The following is a 24,287-nucleotide window of genomic DNA, read 5'->3' as shown; positions in this document are numbered from 1 at the left end:
GTGGGTGCTGGGGGTACTGGGGTGGGTGCTGGGGCGGTGCTGCGGGGATTACCCCAGGGGGCAGGTGCTGTGGGGCGGGTGGGTGTTGTGAGGGTTACCAGAGGGGGCAGGTGTTGCGGGGCAGGCAGTGGCTGCTGCAAGAGGTACCCTGGGGGGTGGGTGCTGGGGCAGGTGCTGCGGGGGTAACTCCAGGGGGCGGGTGCTGTGGGGCAGGTGGATGCTGCGGGAGGTACCCTCGGGGCAGGTGCTGTGGGGTGGTTGGGTGCTGTGTTGGTTCCCCCAGGGGGCGGGTGCTGTGGGGTGGTTGGGTGCTGTGGTGGTTCCCCCAGGGGGCGGGTGCTGTGGGGGTAACTCCAGGGGGCGGGTGCTGTGGGGTGGTTGGGTGCTGTGTTGGTTTCCCCAGGGGGCGGGTGCTGTGGGGTGGTTGGGTGCTGTGGTGGTTCCCCCAGGGGGCGGGTGCTGTGGGGCAGGTGGGTGCTGTGGGAGGTACCCTCGGGGCGGGTGCTGTGGGGCAGGTGGGTGCTGTGGTGGTTCCCCCAGGTGGCAGGTGCTGCGGGGGTTCACCGGTGGGTGGGTGCTGTGGGGCAGGTGGGTGCTGTGGGAGGTACCCTCGGGGCAGGTGCTGTGGGGCAGGTGGGTGCTGTGGTGGTTCCCCCAGGGGGCAGGTGCTGTGGGGGTAACTCCAGGGGGCGGGTGCTGTGGGGCAGGTGGATGCTGCAGGAGGTACCCTCGGGGCAGGTGCTGTGGGGTGGTTGGGTGCTGTGTTGGTTTCCCCAGGGGGCGGGTGCTGTGGGGGTAACTCCAGGGGGCGGGTGCTGGTGCTGTGGGGTGGTTGGGTGCTGTGTTGGTTCCCCCAGGGGGCGGGTGCTGTGGGGCAGGTGGGTGCTGTGGTGGTTCCCCCAGAGGGCGGGTGCTGTGGGGCAGGTGGGTGCTGTGGTGGTTCCCCCAGGGGGCGGGTGCTGCGGGGGTTCACCGGTGGGTGGGTGCTGTGGGGCAGGTGGGTGCTGTGGGAGGTACCCTCGGGGCAGGTGCTGTGGGGTGGTTGGGTGCTGTGTTGGTTTCCCCAGAGGGCGGGTGCTGTGGGGCAGGTGGGTGCTGTGGGAGGTACCCTCGGGGCGGGTGCTGTGGGGGTAACTCCAGGGGGCGGGAGCTGTGGGGCAGGTGGGTGCTGCGGGAGGTTCCCAGGGGACGGGCGGGTGCTGTGGTGGTTCCCCCAGGGGGCAGGTGCTGTGGTGGTTCCCCCAGGGGGCAGGTGCTGCGGGGGTAACTCCAGGGGGCGGGTGCTGTGGGGCAGGCGGGTGCTGCGGGAGGTTCCCCCAGGTGGCAGGTGCTGTGGTGGTTCCCCCAGAGGGCGGGTGCTGTGGGGGTAACTCCAGGGGGCAGGTGCTGTGGGGCAGGTGGGTGCTGTGGTGGTTCCCCCAGGGGGCGGGTGCTGTGGTGGTTCCCCCAGGGGGCAGGTGCTGTGGGGGTAACTCCAGGGGGCGGGTGCTGTGGGGTGGTTGGGTGCTGTGTTGGTTCCCCCAGGGGGCGGGTGCTGTGGTGGTTCCCCCAGGGGGCAGGTGCTGTGGGGGTAACTCCAGGGGGCGGGTGCTGTGGGGTGGTTGGGTGCTGTGGTGGTTCCCCCAGGGGGCGGGTGCTGTGGTGGTTCCCCCAGGGGGCGGGTGCTGTGGGGGTAACTCCAGGGGGCGGGTGCTGTGGGGTGGTTGGGTGCTGTGTTGGTTCCCCCAGGGGGCGGGTGCTGTGGTGGTTCCCCCAGGGGGCGGGTGCTGTGGGGCAGGTGGGTGCTGCGGGAGGTTCCCAGGGGACGGGCGGGTGCTGTGGTGGTTCCCCCAGGGGGCAGGTGCTGTGGTGGTTCCCCCAGGGGGCAGGTGCTGTGGGGGTAACTCCAGGGGGCAGGTGCTGTGGGGCAGGTGGGTGCTGTGGTGGTTCCCCCAGGGGGCGGGTGCTGTGGTGGTTCCCCCAGGGGGCAGGTGCTGTGGGGGTAACTCCAGGGGGCGGGTGCTGTGGGGTGGTTGGGTGCTGTGTTGGTTCCCCCAGGGGGCGGGTGCTGTGGTGGTTCCCCCAGGGGGCGGGTGCTGTGGGGGTAACTCCAGGGGGCGGGTGCTGTGGGGTGGTTGGGTGCTGTGTTGGTTCCCCCAGGGGGCGGGTGCTGTGGTGGTTCCCCCAGGGGGCGGGTGCTGTGGGGCAGGTGGGTGCTGCGGGAGGTTCCCAGGGGACGGGCGGGTGCTGTGGTGGTTCCCCCAGGGGGCAGGTGCTGTGGTGGTTCCCCCAGGGGGCAGGTGCTGTGGGGGTAACTCCAGGGGGCAGGTGCTGTGGGGCAGGTGGGTGCTGTGGTGGTTCCCCCAGGGGGCGGGTGCTGTGGTGGTTCCCCCAGGGGGCAGGTGCTGTGGGGGTAACTCCAGGGGGCGGGTGCTGTGGGGTGGTTGGGTGCTGTGTTGGTTCCCCCAGGGGGCGGGTGCTGTGGTGGTTCCCCCAGGGGGCAGGTGCTGTGGGGGTAACTCCAGGGGGCGGGTGCTGTGGGGTGGTTGGGTGCTGTGTTGGTTCCCCCAGGGGGCGGGTGCTGTGGTGGTTCCCCCAGGGGGCGGGTGCTGTGGGGCAGGTGGGTGCTGCGGGAGGTTCCCAGGGGACGGGCGGGTGCTGTGGTGGTTCCCCCAGGGGGCAGGTGCTGTGGTGGTTCCCCCAGGGGGCAGGTGCTGTGGGGGTAACTCCAGGGGGCAGGTGCTGTGGGGCAGGTGGGTGCTGTGGTGGTTCCCCCAGGGGGCGGGTGCTGTGGTGGTTCCCCCAGGGGGCAGGTGCTGTGGGGGTAACTCCAGGGGGCGGGTGCTGTGGGGTGGTTGGGTGCTGTGTTGGTTCCCCCAGGGGGCGGGTGCTGTGGTGGTTCCCCCAGGGGGCAGGTGCTGTGGGGGTAACTCCAGGGGGCGGGTGCTGTGGGGTGGTTGGGTGCTGTGGTGGTTCCCCCAGGGGGCGGGTGCTGTGGTGGTTCCCCCAGGGGGCGGGTGCTGTGGGGCAGGTGGGTGCTGCGGGAGGTTCCCAGGGGACGGGCGGGTGCTGTGGTGGTTCCCCCAGGGGGCAGGTGCTGTGGTGGTTCCCCCAGGGGGCAGGTGCTGTGGGGGTAACTCCAGGGGGCGGGTGCTGTGGGGTGGTTGGGTGCTGTGTTGGTTCCCCCAGGGGGCGGGTGCTGTGGGGCAGGTGGGTGCTGCGGTGGTTCCCCCAGGGGGCAGGTGCTGCGGGGTAACTCCAGGGGGCGGGTGCTGTGGGGCAGGTGGGTGCTGCGGGAGGTACCCAGGGGGCGGGCGGGTGCTGGGTTGTACTGGACTGAGTGGAGCTCCGCCTCCCCTGCTCAATGCAAGTGCCCCATGTCCCGCTAGCCCCTCTCTCCTGCCAGGTTCCTGCAGGGAGGAGTGAATCTGCTGCTTGGTCTCTCCCACAGGGTGCCCGCTGGGTGGGTTTGGGGGAGGTACCATCACGCGAGGCTGGAGGGGAGAGTTCTGTCGATGGCAGTTGAATCCCGGCGTGTACCACTACAAGACAGTCGTAGCTGACCAGGTGGGTGTGTTTGCATTGCAGGCTGTGGGGTCCTGCCGCCTGGTCCCCTGGCATGCCCTTTCCTCCGCGGCTGGGCACGTTATCCACGCTAGGCGGTGCAGCCTGAAGGCCCTGTTCCCCCTCTGCGCCCGGGGTACGGTATGGGCATGGCTCCACCCCACTCCCCACTGCCATGCAGCCACCTCTCGGGTGGAACGTGGAAGCTGCTAGACAGCGCTGTGCAATGGGGTAGAGGAGGAGGCGGCCAAGAGAAACTCGTGGTTCTGGCAGCGTGGGCCATGGAGCGGCTCCCAGCAGCCGTGCTGGGAGGGTCACTGCTGCCCAGCCCCAGGTCGTTAGCTCCTCGCACGGCCGCTCAGGGACCGCCTCTGCCAATTATTCTGTCAGGGTGACATGAGCAGTGAGCGAGTGACAGATCAGCACAGCAATGGGAGGGGCTGGGAGCCACAGGCCCAGCCTGAGCCGTCTGGGGTCCTGAGCGGCCCAGACTGCACGAGGGCTTCAGGGCTAGTGAGCATGGTGCCTGCCCAGGATGGAGCCCTGGGGGACGTGCTGCAGCCGCACCTGGTACTGCCAGTTCCTTTCCCTCCTGCCCATATCTGACCCCATGGGCTGGCAGGGCAGTCACAGCAGGATCTGGGTCTGGCCCGGGAGCCTCTGCCCTGGGCCCTGGGACTGCAGGGTTGGCTGGACAGGCAGGGTGGGCTCGGCGAGTTGGGGCTGAGCCGAGATGCTGGGGTGAAGGCCCCGATGTCCGGGGAAAGGGGCCAAGGGCTCTTTGGGGCGCACGCCTCGTCAGGAGCCCAGTGTTCCGGCTTTGCAGCAGAGCTGACGCATCCTATAAAACCCGCAGCGAGACGCGGCGCACGGCCTGCGGTGCTGACCCTGGCCCAGGACCACGGTTTCAGAGCCGCACCTGCACAGCAGCGGGCTCGAGGGAGGGAGTGAGGGCGGCTGCAGCAGCTCCACGCCCCCTGGTGCCGGCAGGACACAGCCGTGCCGGAGCCGGCCAGGCGGGAGGCTAGTCTGCAGAGTTGGTTGAGCTGATTTGCGCTCCGTGCAGCCCAAGCCCCAGCAGGCTGAGCAGCCATGCAGCGGCTGGAGGCAGGTTCCCAGCGCTTCCGTTGTCGGTGAGCTCCTCCCTCGCGGTTCTGGTGGCTCCTCTGCCACCTGCCGTGTGACTTTGCCCCCTCCGGCGCAGGGTCCCCCCGGGGCCGAGTTGGCTGTTCCCTGCCCAGATCTCTTGGGCAGCCTCCCTGTGAGTGCCCTCGGGGCCTGCGTTCCCGTCCCCTCTGCCCGGCGGATGACAACAGTCACTGCTGCACTTGAAGTGAGTCCAAAGCCCAGCACCCTGGCTGGGAATGCCCGGCCACCCGCCCCTCCGAGCCAGCCCAGGGCTGGTGAGTGGCTGCACAGGGAGACGCACGGTCTGTGGGGTGGGCAGGACGCAGGCCATTTAGGGCCTATAGGTCCGATCCAGCTCTTTGAGCTGCCCTGGGCAGCCAGTGCTGGGGAGGGTTCTGCTGCCGGAGTCGAAGCGTGCCCAGCTCCGGGGGGCTGCCCAGCCTTCCCATCTCAGTACTCTGTGCTCTCCTCTCCCAGTTCACCATCTGCTTGCGCCGGAAGGGACAGACCGTTTACCAGCAGGTCCTGTCTGTGGAGAGACCCAGCGTGCTTCAGGGCTGGAACTGGGGCTACTGCGGCCACTACGCCTTCTACCACGCCCTGTACCCTCGGGCCTGGACCGTCTACCAGCTTCCTGGGCAGGACGTGGTGCTCACCTGCCGGCAGATCAGCCCCATCATCCCAAACGACTACCAGGTGAGGCTCCCCCTTCTCCAGCCTTCATCCCTGCCTCCGTCAGGGTCTAACCCCTCGTAGTCACTGTCCTCCTCACAGGGGGTCTGCTTCTCCCTGGCCTCCACTGGAGGGATCAGCGCAGAGCGACATGAGGGGTTGGGAATGGAGCCTGGAGTTCCTGGATGGCAGATAAAGCAGTAGGCCTGGGCGCCTGGGGGATGGTCTCAGTCACGGCCTGGGCGCCTGGGGGATGGTCTCAGTCACGGCCTGGGCGCCAGGCCTGGGCACCTGGGCGATGGTCTCAGTCACGGCCTGGGCACCAGGCCTGGGCGCCTGGGCGATGGTCTCAGTCACGGCCTGGGCACCAGGCCTGGGCGCCTGGGGGATGGCGTGGGAGAGGCCTCCATCCTGCCCTGGCCCAGATCCCTCTCATCCTGTCACCAGCAGGTTTTTCCTTATCTGCCTTTGCTTATCACTCCATTGCCTCACCTCGCCCCTGGGGCCTGGCAGTAGGGTCACAAAGAGGCAGATAAAAGCCTGCTTGGTCTTTGGTCCTGGTTATCAGTCCCAGATAGAGGATAAGGCAGAGAGGGCTGGGAAGTTCCTGAGGACTCTGGGTGAGAGGTGGCAGCTGGAAACCCGCCAAGGGAAAGCTGCACTGACAGTCTCCGGCCGGCTGGGCTGTGTCCTCCCAAAGCCGGCGGGGGCAGTGGGCTGGTCTGCCCTGCCGCAGGTACCTGGCTGTGTGCAGGGGCAGTCGTTACTTTATAAACAGAATTGGGGGAGGGTGAGAGATGGGCAGCGAGAACAAAGAATGGTCTCCAGCAAAGAGAGACTGTAAGGCTGAGGCCGTTGCCTTTGAGTGTAGCTGAATCAGGGTGGATGCGATAAAATCACAGAAGAATGACAGGGAGGGGAAGGTGTAGCAGAAGCATCTGCTCTCCCTGTCTCATAGCATAGGAACAAGGACACATTCACAATGGATAAAAGGAAATGCTTTCCCACATGTTGTAGAATTATCCTGTGGAACGCACTGCCACTGGATGGTGCTGGGGCCAAGAGCTCAACAGGGATTGGACGCTCATATCGGTAACAAGAATGTCCAGTGTTACAAAATTAAATGCTGTAAATGCCCCTGCTCCAGGATTTAGCCCAGTCTCTAGGGGGAGGCTTCCTCCAGGCAGATTATCACAGCCTGCCGCGGCGTGATGCTGCACCGGATGGAGGGCTGAGTCTGCAGCAGCCTGTGGCTGATGGAACTGGGTCTCCTAGCTCAGGCTGCAGCGACTCCTGGCCCACCCGGGGTGCCGCGTTACACAGACCATCTGCTGCTGGGTCCAGAACACTGGAGTAGATGAGCCAGGCCCCGTCCAGCAGCCTCTATGCGCCTACGTGTCGTTCAGCAGCACCACGAGGCCATGGGTGCTACAGACTTGTGGGGAAGGGCTCAGCCCTGCCCCTGGGAATTGGGTCTGCCTAGCCAGACGAGCGAGAAGGGGAGTCAGCAGTTCAGCTGGTTGGTCGGCTGGTGACCTGCCAGAGCCGGTTAGTTCTGGGGCTTCCCCAGCCAGGCAGCAATGCGGACAGGCTAGAGGGGAGGGCTGCGGGGCTTTCTTCCTTCCTCATTTCTATCAAATGCTGCCCTCCCACCAGAGGCAGTCTGGGGTGTGTCAGGGCAGGGCCCCTGTGAAGTCTTGCACCCCAAGGTTTTCTCGCCGGCAGTTCTCACCCGCCTGCCCCCTTTTTGCAGTTTCTGCCCCTTTGAGCTCCCCCTTTCTTACCTGTTCCTGGTGCCTGTCCCAGACCTACATACGGCCCCCTTCCCACTGGGCTATGGCCCAGCCTCGCTGCCCAGCTGCCTGTGTCCAGAGCACAGAGGTCCTGGGGGCTCCAGGGCAGTCTCTGGCGCTGACCCCGCAGAGGGGGCATGGAGCCACTGTTGTTGGAGCATATGGGGGTGTTTGGCTGTCCTGCCCCAGGGGATGCTCCCAACAGCTTCTCGCTGCCCTCCCATCCCCATGGCCAGTCTATCAGCTGGGCCCCAGCCCGGCTCACCCTCGCCACGGGAGACTTCGGCAGCGATGCTGTTGATTAGCTGGAATCACTCAGGTCCAGCTGCTCCCCAGGCTGGGGAAGCTGCCACAGAAGGCGCGTGATCCCCCAATTCCCCGACAAGTGCAGGTAGCCAGCGGTGCAGCCCTGTGTGTAATCCAGCTGAGTGCTGCCTAGCTCCTGGCCTGTTCTCGCTGTCCGAGCCTCGGGTCAGCCCCGTGCCTGGGCGTGAGGTTGCCCCGGAGAGCATAAGAACATAAGAATGGCCCCACTGGGTCAGATCAAAGGTCCATCTAGCCCAGTATCCTGTCTTCCGACAGCGGCCAATGCCAGGTGCTTCAGAGGGAATGCACGGAGCAGGGAATCATCAAGTGATCCATCCCCGTCGCTCATTCCCAGCCTCTGGCAAACAGAGGCTAGGGACACCATCCCTGCCCATCCTGGCTAATAGCCATTGATGGACCTATCGTCCATGCATTTATCTAGTTCTCTTTTGAACCCTGTTATAATCTTGGCCTTCAAAACATCCTCTGGCAAGGAGTTACACAGGTTGACTGTGCACTGTGTGAAAAAATACTTCCTTTTGTTTGTTTTCAACCCGCTGCCTATTAATTTCATTTCATGGCCCATAGTTCTTGTGTTATGAGAAGGAATAAGCAGCACTTCCTTATCTACTTTCTCTACACCAGTCATGATTTTATAGACCTCAATCATCTCTCCCCTTTTCCAAGCTGAAAAGTCCCAGTCTTATTAATCTCTCCTCATATGGAAGCCATTCCATACCCCAATCATTTTTGTTGCCCTTTTCTGAAACTTTTCCAATTCCAATATATATATATTTTGAGATGGGGCGACCAGAACTGCACGCAGTGTTCAAGATGTGGGTGTGCCATGGATTTATATATAGGCAACATGATATTTTCTGTCTTATTGTCTATCCCTTTCTTAATTATTCCCAGCATTCTGTTCACTGTTTTAACTGCCCCCTGCACATTGAGTGGATGTTTTCAGAGAAGTATCCACAATGACTCCAAGATCTTTCTTGAGTGGTAACAGCTAATTTAGACCCCGTCATTTTATATGTATAGTTGGGATGATGTTTTCCAGTGTGCATTACTTTGTATTTATCAACATTGAATTTCATCTGCCATTTTCTTGCCCAATCACCCAGTTTTAAGAGATCCTTTTGTAGCTCTTCGCAGTCTGCCTGGGTCTTAACTATCTTTAGTAGTTTTGTATCATCTGCAAATTTTGCCATCTCACTGTTTACCCCTTTTTCCAGATCATTTATGAATATGTTGAATAGGACTGGTCCTATTAGGTTACAGACTACAGTTGCATCCGATGAAGTGAGCTGTAGCTCACAAAAGCTTATGTTCAAATAAGTAACCTATCATTTAATTCAGCTTCTGGACCAAATGACTGGAAGATAGCTAATGTGATGCCAATTTTTAAAAAGGGCTCCAGAGGTGATCCCGGCAATTACAGACCTGTAAGCCTGGCTTCAGTCCTGGGAAAATTGGTTGAAACTATAATAAAGAACGGTTTCAGAGTAGCAGCCGTGTTAGTCTGTATTCGCAAAAAGAAAAGGAGTACTTGTGGCACCTTAGAGACTAACCAATTTATATGAGCATGAGCTTTCGTGAGCTACAGCTCACTTCATAGCATCTGATGAAGTGAGCTGTAGCTCACAAAAGCTTATGTTCAAATAAATTTGTTAGTCTCTAAGGTGCCATAAGTCCTCCTTTTCTTTTTGAGACTACAGTTAGTAGTTCTACAATTTCACATCTGAGTTCCTTCAGAACTCTTGGGTGATACCATCTGGTCTGGTGACTTATTGCTGTTTAATTTATCAATTTGTTCCGAAACCACCTCTAATGATACCTCCATCTGGGACAGTTCCTCAGATCTGTCACCCAAAAAGTATGGTTCAGGTTTGGGAATCTCTCTCACATCCTCGGCCGTGAAGATCGATGCAAAGAATTCATTTAGTTTCTCTGCAATGGCCTTATCGTCCTTGAGTGCTCCTTTAGCACCTCGATCGTCCAGTGGCCCCACTGGTTGTTTAGCAGGCTTCCTGCTTCTGATGCACTTTAAAAAAAAAATTGTTATTACTTTTTGAGTCTTTGGCTAACTGTTCCTCAAATTCTTTTTTTGGCCTGACTAATTGTATTTTTACACTTCATTTGCCAGAGTTTATGCTCCTTTCTATTTTCCTCACTAGGATTTAACTTCCACTTTTTAAAGGATGCCTTTTTGCCTCTTACTGCTTCTTGTACTTTGTTGTTTTGTCACGGTGACTCTTTTTTGGTTCTCTTACTATGTTTTTTAATTTGGGGTGTACATTTAAGTTGAGCCATATTATGGTGTCTTTAAAAAGTTTTCACACAGCTTGCAGGGATTTCACTTTTGGCACTGGACCCTTTAATTTCTGTTTAACTAACCTCATTTTTGTGTAGTACCCCTTTCTGAAATTAAATGCTTCAGTGTTGGGCCGCTGTGGTGTTTTTCCTGCCACAGGGATATTAAATTTAATTATATTATGGTCACTGTAACCAAGTGGTCCAGCTATAGTCACCTTTTGGGCCAGATCCTGTGCTGGTTTGGTTGGACGGCTCCAGGTGCACCAATTGCCCTCGGGGCCTTTACCCCTTCGTTTCCAGCACTGTGGGCATGCCTCCCTGGTGCAGCTTGGTGCAGAGCTGTCCTCCGGCACTGGTGCCCTGTGCTCTGGGCCCTCAGCCTTGGCCTGAGCCCTCCGCCGCTCGCTATAGCAAAGGAGTCCCCAGGTCTTGCTGCAGCGGCCCCATTGCTCCCCGGCCCAGCCAGCTCCTTGTGGTGCGGGGGGATGCTCCGGGCCGTTTGCTTGGCAGGCTCCGAGCTGCATGCGCCTGGCGCCTGTTTCCCCAGGACACCAGCCTGCCCGTGGGAGTGTTCGTCTGGGAGCTGGAGAACAGCAGCGATGAGGCCGTGGACGTCTCCATCATGCTGACCCTGCAGAATGGCATGGGCACCAAGGAGGACAAGAGAGGGGGCCACTGGAACGAGCCCTTCAGCCTGGAGAAGGACGACGCACGGGTCTCAGGAGTCCTGCTGCATCACTGCAGCCCCGTGAACCCCTACACCCTCGCCATCTCCGCCAGGGAGCAGGTAAAGGGGCAGGCTGGGCAGGCTGCTGTGTCTCAGTGCTGGGGATGGGGGGCACCCGCATCTGTCCCTGGTGGCAGAGGCTCAGCGCCTGCAGGATTTGGGTTCTGGGGAGGTTCTTGTGCCCCTCAGTCTGTCCCTGCCTGATCCCAGGGGCAGGGCTCCCAGCACCGGGCTCTCCAGCTACAGCGATGTCTGTGGGCATGGGGGAGGGGCAGCTGCTGCAGGCTTCAGCCCTGGAGCTTCGGAGCTGGGCATTGAACTCTGCTCTGCAGCCACGGGGGAGCCAGTGAAGCATGGATGGGGTGTGTTTGCACCGGGGGGAGAAGGGGGCTGTGGCCATTGGGAGGCCCTGGGCTCAGGGCCCTAGTGCTGGCCCCAGTTCCAGGGAGGGCAGGAAAGTGGGTCGTAGGCTCTGAAGGGCTCTTACTCCCTGTCATCCCCTCTGTAGGCTGGGGGATGGGTAAGACCTGGACTTCCAGGTCCCTGGGGTGCGGGGGGAGCTGGGATTGATGGGGGTACAGAGTTGGGGCCAGTGGCTTACCAGAAAAGGAGTGACTCTCCCTGAGATCCAGTCCTGAACACTGCCAGGGGCCTGGGCGCAGTCAGCCAGCAGTGTTAGCCGTGCTGCTAGAAACGAACGGCTCCCCCAGACTTAGCGCGTCCTTCTCTTCCTCCGCTAGGCTGGCACAAGAGTGACCCACTTCACAGCGTTCAACCCTGCTGGCACAGGGCAGGCGGTGTGGCAAGACCTCCTTCAGGACGGCAGGCTGGGCTCTCCGGCAGGTGAGGTGATGCACGGGCCAGGTAACTCTCTGAGCAGAGGGGTGCACAGCTCTGCCGTCAGCGAGGCAGGGAGCTGCCAGACTGGGTCTGACCCAAGGCCCACCTAGTTCAGTACTGTCCCTGCTTCAGAGGAAGGTGGGAGACCCACAGTAGCTGCTGTGGGATAATCGGCCTCCTACAAAGAGCTCATCCTGCTCTCTGATAGTGAGAGAGTGGTTTAAACCCTGAAGCCGGAGGTTTAATATCCCTGCTATGATCGCGCTGGGTAGTCTTGTCAGCCCTAGAAATGTCCATCTTCTCTCTTTGTCTCCTGCTAAGTTCTTGGCCTCAGCAACTTCCTGTGGTAGTGAGTTCCACAGGTTAATTGTGCACTGTGTGGACATGCATTTCCTTTAATCGGATGTGAATTTTCCAACTTTGAAGTTCATTGACTGTCCTCTTGTTCTTGTGTTCTGAGATACGGGGAGCAGACATTCCAAAAAGGCATTAGAATATTCTCCAGCTGGTTCCTTGTGCCTCTGAAGGCACCTCCTTGCTAGCTGTTTAAATCACTGTAAACATGAAAGGGTCAATTTTATGAATTTGTTGAGATGCGGGTCAGATTTTAAAGGTGACATCAAATAAACTAGATTTGCCAATTGTCTTAAGTGTTCCAGCCAATCTTCAAATAGAATCTAATAGGCTAATCCCTTTGAATTGAGTCCAGGGAGCGCTAGTTTACTAATTTAGTGCTAGGCTCTTTTCAGGTCAACTTTTAGCATGAATAGTGTTAAATCAGTAAAAGCAGCAGAGAGTCCTGTGGCACCTTATAGACTAACAGACATATTGGAGTATGAGCTTTCGTGGGCGAATACCCACTTTGTCGGATGCATGGAGTGGAGATTTCCAGAGGCAGGTATAAATATGCAAGTAAGAATCAGGCTAGGGATAATGAGGTTAGTGCAATCAGGGAGGATGAGGCCCTCTTCTAGCAGCTGAGGTGTGAACACTGAGGGAGGAGAAACTGCTTTTGTCATTGGCGAGCCGGTCACCGTCTGGGTTTACTCCTGAGCTGATGGGGTCAAATTTGCAAATGCACTGAAGCTCAGCAGTTTCCCATTGCAGTCTGGTCCTGACGTTTTTTTGCTGCAGGGTGGTGACCTTTACATCTGCTAGTGTGCGTCCAGCGAGGCTGAAGTGTTCTCCTACAGGTTTTTGAATCTTGCCATTCCTAATATCTGATTTGTGTCCATTTATCCTTTTACGTAGGGACTGTCCACAGATCAGCCACACCGTCACCGGTTCATTCACCTGCACATCCACCAATGTAATCTATGCCATCCTGTGCCAGCAATGCCCCTCTGCTGTGTACATCGGCCAGACTGGACAGTCCCTACGTAAAAGGGTAAATGGACACAAATCAGATATTAGGAATAGCAATAGACAAAAACCTGTAGGAGAACACTTCAGCCTCCCTGGACGCACACTAGCAGGTGTAAAGGCGGCCGTCCTGCAGCAAAAAACTTCAGGACCAGACTTCAAAGAGAAACTGCTGAGCTTCAGTTCATTTGCAAATTTGACCCCATCGGCTCAGGATTAAACCCAGACGGTGACCGGCTCGCCAACGACAAAAGCAGTTTCTCCTCCCTCGGTGTTCACACCTCAACTGCTAGAAGAGGGCCTCATCCTCCCTGATTGAACTAACCTCCTTATCCCTAGCCTGATTCTTGCTTGCATATTTATACCTGCCTCTGGAAATTTCCACTCCATGCATCCGACAAAGTGGTATTCACCCATGAAAGCTCATGCTCCAATACGTCTGTTAGTCTATAAGGTGCCACAGGACTCTTTGCCGCTTTTACAGATCCAGACTAACACGGCTACCCCTCTAAAGTGTTAAATCAGGACACTTGGTTATTCTCAACCAATCAACAGTTCACCCAGAATCACATCAGTATGTGATCAAGAGTTCACCAGTCAAGGGAAGACGCAACCAACGTTTACAGATACACTGAATTTCATCAAAGAAGGAAATCAGGTTAATCTGGCATGATCTACCTTTGGTAACCCATGTTGCACAACATCCCCTTTTCTGTTTACCGCCAGGAATTTAATATAATTATTCTTTCTTTCACAAGTTGTTCCAAAGTCTTGCATAGTGCTGAGGTCAGACCTCTACAATTGCCCAGATCACTTTTTTCTTCTTTTTTAATTATAGGTACAGTGTTAGCTATTCTCCAGGCATAAAGTGCTAATGCCAAATAGATTTATTAAAAATCCTTGCTACTGAATAAGCGCCCTCATAAGCCACCTCTTTCAGTATTCTGGGATGAAAATTATCTGGCCCCCCTGATTACAGCACATTATGTTCTTTGATTTTTTCTTCCAGTTCAGATGTGGTAATTTCTATTTCTATACACTCCTTTCCATCAGCCATCATGCCCATGTTCCTTATTATCTTAACTGAAAAATGAGGTAAAGTATTGGGATAACAGGGCAGAGTTTGACAGCCCTGGGAGTCCTTTCCGATTTATGTTTTATGTCTCTAAAGTTCATGCTTCAGGGTGTAACAAAGCGGTCTTTGGCGGGACACTTCTGAGAGTATCAATTCAGGACAAATTGCTCAGAGCCGGGCAGTCACAGCCCAAGGCTGGGGGTCCTTTACTACTAAGGCATCAAACCAGCCAAACAGAGAGAACTTCGGTTTCACCCCACTGGCTAACCAGAAGTCATACAAGCAATTTCCTCAGACACTCCAGTTTCCCAGTATCACCACCAGTGCCCCTCGTTATGGGGACAAATAGTTATGAAAACCAATACCCCAGTAAAAGAAAAAAGGTTCCCTCGATCCCAAAGGACCAAGCCCCAGACCCAAGTCAATATACAAATCAGATCTTACCCACAAATCACTCTGTTGCCAATCCTTTAGAATCTAAAATCTAAAGGTTTATTCATAAAAGGAAAGAAATATAGATGAGAGCTAGAATTGATTAAATGGAATCAAATAAATACAAAAATTGCAAAGTTCTTAGTTCAGGCTTGTTTCAGGCTCGATGGGATTTCTGCTGATTTAAACCAGTCAAGTCTCTGGACTACAAACATCCCAGCTTGGATGGGTCATTCAGAGCTTCAGTGTGTAGCAAGGTTCCTCCAGACATCACAAGCAGGATTGAAGACCAAATGAAGAAGATGCAGCTGCCTTTTATAGTCTTTTATGCGGCCTGTGCTTCCTTTGTTCCAAACACAAGCTGCCCAGCTCATGGTTTGGAAGCCTAAGGGTGTGGCTACACTTCCAGATGTAGAGCGCCGGGAGTTAAACCAGCCCTCGGAGACAGCAGCAGGGAAAGCGCTTGTGACGGGTTGGGTCAAAGAAACCCCCTTGGGGACTGCCACCTGATGTGCTGGGACTACCTCTGAGCCCGTTTTCCCTGGCAGCTTGGGACTCTGGAACCCTTGCCTGGTTTGAGCCAGACACGCCAGCCTGCTACAAACACAGACTCAGGTCTGAACCACGTCCCCCAAAAGCTGCAGGCTTAACTGAAAACAGCTTAAGAAGTGTCCCAGTTCCCAATGGGATCCAAACCCCAAATAAATCCGTTTTTACCCTGTATAAGGCGTATACAGGGTAAACTCATAAATTGTTCGCCCTCTATAACATTGATAGAGAGGTATGCGCAGCTGTTTGCCCCCCCAGGTATTAATACTTACTCTGGGTTAATTAATAAGCAAAACGTGATTTTATTAAATATAAAAAGTAGGATTTAAGTGGTTCCAAGTGATAACAGACAGAACAAAGTGAATTACGAAGCAAAATAAAATAAAACACGCAAGTCTAAGCCTGATACAGTAAGAAAACAGAATACAGGTAAATCTCACCTTCAGAGATGTTTCAGTAGGCTTTTTTCACAGACTGGACGCCTTGCTAGTCTGGTCCCAATCCTTTCCCCCGGTACAGTCCTTGTTCCAGCTCAGGTGGTAGCTAGGGGATTTCTCATAACTACAGCCCCCTTTGTTCTCTTTGGCACAAGGTGGGAATCTTTTGTCTCTTTGGGTTCCCCCCCCTTTCTAAATGGAAAAGCCCCAGATTTAAGATGGATTCCAGGACCTGGTGACATGGTCACATGTCCTGTGAGACCCCAAGCCTCCATTCTTCACAGGAAGGCCTGCCTGCAAACAGAGCCATCCACAGTCAATTGTCCTGGTTGATGGGAGCCATCGAGATTCCAAGCCACCATGAATGGCCCACTCTTTGCACAACTAGGCCCTCAGAGTTATATTTCATATTTCTAGTATCAGACACAAGAACGATACATACATTCAACTAGGATGACCACAATCAGTAGATTAGAAGCTTTGTAGTGATACCTTACAAGAGACCTTTTGCAAGAAACATATTCCAGTTACATCATATTCACACTCATTAGCATATTTTCATAACATCCGCTGGAGTGCACCGTCACAGCGCTGCCGTGTGTTTACACTGTCAGCTGCAAGTGCGCTGGCATGGCAACGTTAGCAGCTCTTGCAATGCCACAGAGAGCAGTGCATTGTGGTAGCTATCCCAGCATGCAAGTGGCTGCAGTGTGCTTTTCAAGTGGGGGGGGTGGAGTGTGACATGGAGTGTGTATGTGGGGGGAGAGACTGTGCTTTGGGGGGCAGAGTGTGTCAGCATGCTTCTTGTAAGTCCAGAGAGCATCAGACCCCTACACACCCACCCACCCACCCGTCTTGGCGGCAGCAGCATTCCACAGTAATGGTTTGCTTTGTGTCCCGGAGCAGATAAGCAGCCGGCTGTCAGAAACGGAGCTTTGAAAAGGGATATCCACATGCCTGCAGCCGAGTTCAAAACAATGACCAGAGTCCCCACTTGACTTCAGGGGATTATGGGACGTTTCCGGAGGCCAGTCACAGCGCAGTAATGATGCAACACATCGTCCACACTGACACCTGGGCGTTTCAGCCGGGGCGCAGCAAGCTTTATGCTTCTCGTGGAGGTGAATTACCAGGAGCGCTCCAGCTGCCGAGTCCAGGCGCTCTAAGTCCCTTGTCAGTGTGGACACCTCAGGAGTTAGGGCACCCGGGGCTGATTTAATGCGCTCTAACTTGCAAGTGTAGCTAAGCCCTTAGAGTCCTCACCATAGGCAGGCCCCTGCATACCTTGCTGAGTCACAAGGCGTGTCTGCCTTCTCTCAGTGGGTCACTTGTATAGCTGATGGTCCTTAATGGGCCACCAAGCAGGCTAGGCGGTGCTGACACCAGACTGTCTGGGGGTGTCCCCCAGAAGCATAGCACAAGTTTGAAATACAGACATACATACATATCTATAACTCATAACACAAAGGTGATACAAACAAGATTATCACATCTAGCAAATTATAACATTTTTGCAGATATCTTACATGGCAGATCTGGCTGATTACTTCATGGGCGTTACCCCAGGAGCCAACATTGGAAACAGGTCTAGAGCCAACACTCATAACTTTAAATACAAAAATGATACATGCATCCAGATAGCATAATCATAACCCGCAGATCATAACCTTGTCACAGACACCTCACATGACCTCCTTCATACAAGGTTTGGTGCAACTATAGGACCTTGGTTGCAACAATGATCAATATGGTCACAGTTCATGTCAGTAATGTCACATAGAGCTTCTGTATGTCACCTGCAGGGGTCAGGAAGGAATTCCCCACCCCATGTACTTAGGTGGATTTTTTTTTTGGTTTTGTGCATTTTCCCCCTCCTTCCTCTGAAGCATCAGGGATGGTCACGGCTGGAGATGGGACACTAGGTGGGTAGGCCAGGGCTCTGAGGTGGCACCAAGCGCTCGCTCTCTCTCAGGGGCTTGGCTGGCTGGTTCTTGCTCACATGCTCATGGTCTAGCTGGTCACCACAGGGACCGTGGGGGGTTTCTATTTCCTTTGCAGTGTGTGGGTGCAAGTCACTTGCCAGGATCATCTGGGAGTATCTCACTTCGTCAGTTCCCTGTCTCGTGGGGGCCTCAGGCATGGTTCCTCTCGGCGCCTCCTGGCCTCTGCTCATGGCATGTCACAGCCCGGTCTCCTGAGGGCTGCAAGACTTTGGTCTCCTTTCCGTTGTTGGGTTTAGAGTGCGGTGCTGGGTGGGGTCAGTGGCCTGGGACATGTTGGAAGTCAGACTAGAGATCTGGTGAACACTTCTGGCTCTGTGAATGCACCAATCCTGTCTTGCAAGCAACTGTCACAGACAAGGGCTGAGCTCAGTAGCTACATCAAAGAACAAAGCAAGTCACCGAGATGGCTTGGACATTTACTGGTGATCATCCATCATCGGGCTTTTGGCACCGAATACATCTATCCCCTTCCAGTGTTAGTCCAAGGAGTAAGGATGCCGTTGTGATTAAGACACTTCTAAGCGTGTGGCCTCTGCTGTTGGAATGAATTGCTCCCGATGGGACCAGTTTACAGTATCAAGCAATTGCTTAAAGCTATAGTTCAGAACACAGTTTGCTTGGACTTGCACAGGAGGGCATGCCTCAGCATTAGGTGACATCTAAACTACAGTGATGTGAGGTCTCACTACAGAGCATAGACTCACCAAGAGAACCCACAGCCATTGATGTTAAAGAACAGCACGGGAAATACAAGCTTTGGAATGAAATCTGACCCCTTCTTCTCCCATTTGTGACAGGATCCCTGGGTTGCAGCCTGGGACCGTGGGGCCCCTGTTCCCCCTGAACTCTCTCCAGCCTGGGCTGTCTCTCACAATGCCTTGCTAGTGACCAGCAGCACCCCCTCCCGGCGCTGTGATCACTCAGCACAACCACATGTGGAGCCCCACACCCAGCGAGATTGCCTGAAGGCTCCCAGAGCCACTCGCGAATCACACAGGGAGGCACCAGCCAAATCCCCCCAGCTCCCAGCACTGTACCCCAGGAATAAACCGTCTTGCACTGCTCAAGACGAGCTGTGCACGTTTATTAATTGGTTCACCACGTCATCAATGGAAAGTGGACATACACCGGCCTTTGCCAACCCGAGCAGGTTCACCAGACACCTCAGGCAAACTCACTGGTAAAGATAAACAGTTGGGGTATAGAATGTCACACCATTAACCCTGGAACCTCTCCTCATGGTTGATCTGAGTGTCCATTTTGCAGCTGCTTTGCAGGTTCATTCACCTCTTGGTCCTGTGACCCTGGATGAGGGGAGAGGCTGTCTCCAGGTTCTCTGAGCTCTGGGGGTCCCACATGGTGACCTCAGTTTTATATACCCTGATTCCAGGGTTTGTTAGAGGGGCACCTTCTCATTTCTCCTGGGCACTTGCCAACTGATTTCAGCTGTTGCTCTGCAGCTTCCATGGGTATCCAGTAGATGGCACAGGTGTATAACACATTTCTTCAGTGCTTTTCTTATCAAGGCTTTGTATGTTAGGTTCAGTTCAAGGACTGTATTTCCATATTAGCCCACATTGTTAATTGGAATGTCCTTTCAAAGTTATTCCCCAATTTTATCTTTCAATATTCCTTCGTCTTTGTCATACAATTCCTATTTCTTCTAGAGTGCCACAATTATTTACAATGAAAACCAACAAAGTCCCTTATCTTCCAAATCTACATGTCTGTGTAGGCGTGCCTGGCTGTCCCTCACTGTCAATATCAGGGGGCGGCCATGGCTCTTTGCTACAGTCCTTCATGTGGTTTTGATTGTAGATAAGCATTTCATATTATTTAGGGCTTGCAGCAGAACAAGGGACACTATTCACATATAGACTCAGAATATCAGGGTTGGAAGAGACCTCAGGAGGTCATCTAGTCCAACCCCCTGCTCAAAGCAGGACCAACCCCAACTAAATCATCCCAGCCAGGGCTTTGTCAGCCTGACCTTAAAAACCTCTAAGGAAGGGGATTCCACCACCTCCCTAGGTAACGCCTTCCAGTGTTTCACCATCCTCCTAGTGAAATAGTTTTTCCTAATATCCAACCTAAACCTCCCCCACTGCAACTTGAGGCCATTACTCCTTGTTCTGTCATCAGCTACCACTGAGAACAGTCTAGAGCTATCCTCTTTGGCACCCCACTTCGGGTAGTTGAAAGCGGCTATCAAATGCCCCCTCATTCTTCTCTTCCACAGACTAAACAATCCCAGTTCCCTCAGCCTCTCCTCATAACTCATGTGCTCCAGTCCCCTAATCATTTTTGCTGCCCTCCGCTGGACTCTTTCCAATTTTTCTGCATCCTTCGTGTGGGTGGGGGGAATGTCCAAAACTGGACGCAATACTCCAGGTGTGGCCTCACCAATGCTGAATAGAGGGGAATGATCACATCCCTCGATCTGCTGGCAATGCTCCTACTAATACAGCCCAATATACTGTTTGCCTTCTTGGCAACAAGGGCACACTGTTGACTCCTATCCAGCTTCTTGTCCACCGTAACCCCTAGGTCCTTTTCTGCAGAACTGCTGCCGAGCCTCTCGATCCCCAGCCTGTAGCGGTGCATGGAATTCTTCCATCCTAAGTGCAGGACTCTGCACTTGTCCTTGTTGAACCTCATCAGATTTCTTTTGGCCCAATCCTCTAATTTGTCTGGGTCCCTCTGTATCCTGTCCCTACCCTCCAGTGTGTCTACCTCTCCTCCCAGTTTAGTGTCATCTGCAAACTTGCTGAGGATGCAATCCATGCCATCCTCCAGATCATTAATGAAGATATTGAATCATTAGGTCTGTTTTAGTCTTTCAGGAACCAATAGTTAGATCCATCAAATGGGGTATGTCTATGCTGCACGCTCCCTTTGGCACTGTGTACATCTACACTGCAGCTGCTCCTCCGTCTGAAGAGCCATTGCAATTTCAAGCCCTTGTAGATCGAATAGTGCGGACTTACAGCTTCCCTCTGTTTCTCTTGGCAAAGCGTCCCATCAGTCTAAGTTCAAGTTCAATGGTAAAAGTCTTTCTATTGTGGATGGTTAGTGGCAACCAGCAAATGCTGTGTGGACTGACCCAGCCTCATGTCAGTCACTCGCAAAGAAAGCTGGTCAATGATGTTGGTTTCCCTGTGAGGGTTTGTAAGGAGTTCCTGCTCACCCTCCTCCAAAGCGGATAGTAATGGCAGCAGCAACATGCAGAACAAGAGAGAGCCCTTCGCACTCGGTGACTTCTGACGAGGATGGTAGAAGAATGGATGCGTTAGGAAGGAAGTTATTCAGCCTCACTTCGTATGAAACTGGCAAACTACCAAGCAGTCATGTCTCGTTACCATTTCCTTTTTGGGGGAAAAAGTCTTGGCCAGGTCTTTGCCGGAGGATTGACAGAGACAGGTGAATGTGTTAGTACAGGAGGGCAGCGTGTAGCAGAGCATGGGCTAAGAGCTTCACTCGATGTTTGTGATTCAGTGGCAAGATCAGTTGCATCTTCAGTTGCTCTTCGCAGACAGAGACAATACCTAAGATAGGAAATCCCCCAGGTGAAGGAGATGGACTTTTTAGTGACAAAACTAATGACGTTTTAGGAAAGATAAAGGATACAAGATCAACAGCAAAATCATTAGGTCTGTTTTAGTCTTTCAGGAACCAACTTTTAGATACATCACAAACAGTTTTACCCCCTTTATCTTTGTTGTCTTACTACACCCAAAGATGACAAGGATACCAACAACAACAAACCCTACAACTTCTCAGCAGCAACAGAGAAAGGCTTTAAACTATTCATGGCATCGAGTCATTCTGCAATTTCCTCTTCTCTAAGAAATCTGAGAAGTGATGATTGAGATCTGCCAACCAGTCAATGATACAACTGTACTTCCCCTTTTTGAATGTGAGCTTTCTCACGTCCTCCATGCATGGGTCGGACAATAGTGGGCTTAAGAAATTACAGAAAAAGGTTTTACTATTCAATTCAGAGCCCTCCCTCTATCCAGCATCATCCCTCCCCACCTTTCTCTCCTCAGGGACTCCTCCCGTGAGACTATGATAAGAATAAAGAACGAGGAGTGCTTGCGGAACCTTAGAGATTAACAAATTTATTTGGGCATAAGCTTTCGTGGGCTAAAACCCACTTCATCAGATGAATGAAGTGGAAAATACAGTAGGAAGATATATAGATAGATGAAAGCTACTATTTCACATTTGGGGACGATTTATATCTTCAAGTCAGCGGCACTGCTATGGGTACCCGCATGGCCCCACAGTATGCCAACATTTTTATGGCTGACTTAGAACAGCGCTTCCTCAGCTCTCGTCCCCTAACGCCCCTACTCTACTTGCGCTATATTGATGACATCTTCATCATCTGGACCCACGAAAAAGAAGCCCTTGAGGAATTGCACCAGGATTTCAACAATTTCCATCCCAACATCAACCTCAGCCTGGACCAGTCCACACAAGAGATCCACTTCCTGGACACTACAGTGCTAATAAGCGATGGTCACATAAACACCACCCTATACCAGAAACCTACTGACAGCCATACTTATCTACATGCCTCCAGCTTCTGTCCAGACCACATCACATGATCCATTGTCTACAGCCAAGCTCTAAGATACAACCACATTTGCTCCAATCCCTCAGACAGAGACAAACACCTGCAGGATCTCTATCAACTACAATACCCACCTGCCGAAGTGAAGAAACAAATGGACAGAGCCAGAAGAGTACCCAGAAGTCACCTACTACAGGACAGGCCCAACAAAGAAAATAACAGAACGCCACTAGCCGTCACCTTCAGCCCCCAACTAAAACCTCTCCAGTGCATCATTAAGGATCAGCAACCTATCCTGAAGGATGACCCATCACTCTCACAGACCTTGGGAGACAGGCCAGTCCTTGCTTACAGACAGCCCCCCAACCTGAAGCAAATACTCACCAGCAACCACACACCATACAACAGAACCACTAACCCAGGAACCTATCCTTGCAACAAAGCCCGTTGCCAACTCTGTCCACATATCTATTCAAGGGACATCATCATAGGACCTAATCACATCAGCCACACTATCAGAGGCTCGTTCACCTGCACATCCACCAATGTGATAGATGCCATCATGTGCCAGCAATGCCCCTCTGCCATGTACATTGGCCAAACCGTACAGTCTCCATGCAAAAGAATAAATAGACACAAATCAGACGTTAAGAATTATAACATTCAAAAACCAGTTGGGGAACACTTCAACCTCCCTGGAGACTCAATTGCAGACCTAAAAATTGCAATTCTTCAACCAAAAAACTTCAAAAACAGACTCCAATGAGAAACTGCAGAACTGGAATTAATTTGCAAACTGGGCACCATCAAATTAGGCCTGAATAAAGACGAAGAGAGGGAAGAGCATCTTCGCAAGCAGGCTGGCTAACCTAGTGTGGAGGGCTTTAAACTACGTTCACCGGGGGAAGGAGACCAAAGCCCTGAGGTAAGTGGGGAAGTGGGATACCGGGAGGAAGCATGATCAGGAGTGCGCGAGAGGGGAGGGCTCCTGCCTCATACTGAGAAAGAGGGATGATCAGCGAGTTATCTCAAGTGCCTATACACAAATGCAAAAAGCCTGGGAAACAAGCAGGGAGAACTGGAAGTCCTGGCACAGTCAAGGAATTATGATGTGATTGGAATGACAGAGACTTGGTGGGTTAACTCCCATGACTAGAGTACTGTCATGGATGGATATAAGTTGTTCAGGAAGGACAGGCAGAGCAGAAAAGGTGGGGGAGTTGCACTGTATGTAAGAAAGCAGTAGGACTGCTCAGAGCTCTGGTATGAACCTATGGAAAAACTGAGAGTCTCTGGATTAAGTTTAGAAGTGTGAGTAACACGGGTGATGTCGTGGTGGGAGTCTGCTATAGACCACCGGACCAGGGGGATGAGGTGGACGAGGCTTTCTTCCGGCAACTCGCAGAAGCTACTAGATCGCACACCCGGGTTCTCATGGCAACTTCAATCACCCTGATATCTGCTGGGAGAGCAATACAGCAGTGCACAGACAATCCAGGAAGTTTTTGGAAAGTGTAGGGGACAATTTCCTGGTGGCAAGTGCTGGAGGAACCAACTAGGGGCAGAGCTCTTCTTGACCTGCTGCTCACAAACCAGGAAGAATTAGGGGAAGCAAAAGTGGATGGGAACCTGGGAGGCAGTGACCATGAGATGGTCGAGTTCAGGATCCTGACACAGGGAAGAAAGGAGAGCAGCAGAATACCCTGGACCCTGGACTTCAGAAAAGCAGACTTTGACTCCCTCAGGGAACTGATGGGCAGGATCCCCTAGGAGAATAACATGAGGGGGAAGGAGTCCAGGAGAGCTGGCTGTATTTTAAAAAATCCTTACTGAGGTTACAGGGGCAAATCATCCCGATGTGTAGAAAGAATAGTAAATATGGCAGGCAACCAGCTTGGCTTAACAGTGAAATCCTTGCTGATCTTGAACACAAAAAAGAAGCTTACAAGAAGTGGAAGATTGGACAAATGACCAGGGATGAGTATAAAAATATTGCTCGGGCATGCAGGAGTGAAATCAGAAAGGCCAAATCACACCTGGAGTTGCAGCTAGCAAGAGATGTTAAGAGTAACAAGAAGGGTTTCTTCAGGTATGTTAGCAACAAGAAGAAAGTCAAGGAAAGTGTGGGCCCCTTACTGAATGAGGGAGGCAACCTAGTGACAGAGGATGTGGAAAAAGCTAATGTACTCAATGCTTTTTTTGCCTGTGTCTTCACGAACAAGGTCAGCTCCCAGACTACTGCACTGGGCAGCACAGCATGGGGAGGAGGTGACCAGCCCTCTGTGGAGAAAGAAGTGGTTTGGGACTATTTAGAAAAGCTGGACGAGCACAAGTCCATGGGGCTGGATGCACTGCATCCGAGAGTGCTAAAGGAGTTGGCGGATGTGATTGCAGAGCCATTGGCCATTATCTTTGAAAACTCATGGCGATCGGGGGAAGTCCCGGACGACTGGAAAAAGGCTAATGTAGTGCCAATCTTTAAAAAAGGGAAGAAGGAGGATCCTGGGAACTACAGGCCAGTC

General features: G+C 53.7%; 1 protein-coding gene across 2 annotated transcripts in view; it reads left to right on the top strand.

Annotated features, from left to right (window-relative positions):
- GBA2 (glucosylceramidase beta 2) overlaps positions 1-24,287 on the top strand; it is a 66,818-nt gene that overhangs the window by 15,821 nt on the left and 26,710 nt on the right. The window contains exons 3-7 of one of the 2 annotated variants that reach the window (XM_073343258.1): positions 3,431-3,546; positions 5,149-5,367; positions 6,361-6,435; positions 10,309-10,548; positions 11,229-11,331. In XM_073343258.1, coding sequence (XP_073199359.1) covers positions 3,431-3,546; positions 5,149-5,367; positions 6,361-6,435; positions 10,309-10,548; positions 11,229-11,331 — 753 coding nt within the window. The remainder of the gene's footprint in view (positions 1-3,430; positions 3,547-5,148; positions 5,368-6,360; positions 6,436-10,308; positions 10,549-11,228; positions 11,332-24,287) is intronic. The other variant, XM_073343259.1, reaches the window with a different exon arrangement.

This window comes from Lepidochelys kempii, chromosome 5 (genome assembly GCF_965140265.1).
Source record: "Lepidochelys kempii isolate rLepKem1 chromosome 5, rLepKem1.hap2, whole genome shotgun sequence".
In the NCBI taxonomy this organism is placed as follows: Eukaryota; Metazoa; Chordata; order Testudines; family Cheloniidae; genus Lepidochelys; species Lepidochelys kempii.
The sequence above is the reverse complement of the archived record's forward strand: the minus strand, read 5'-3'. Positions and strand labels throughout refer to the sequence as shown.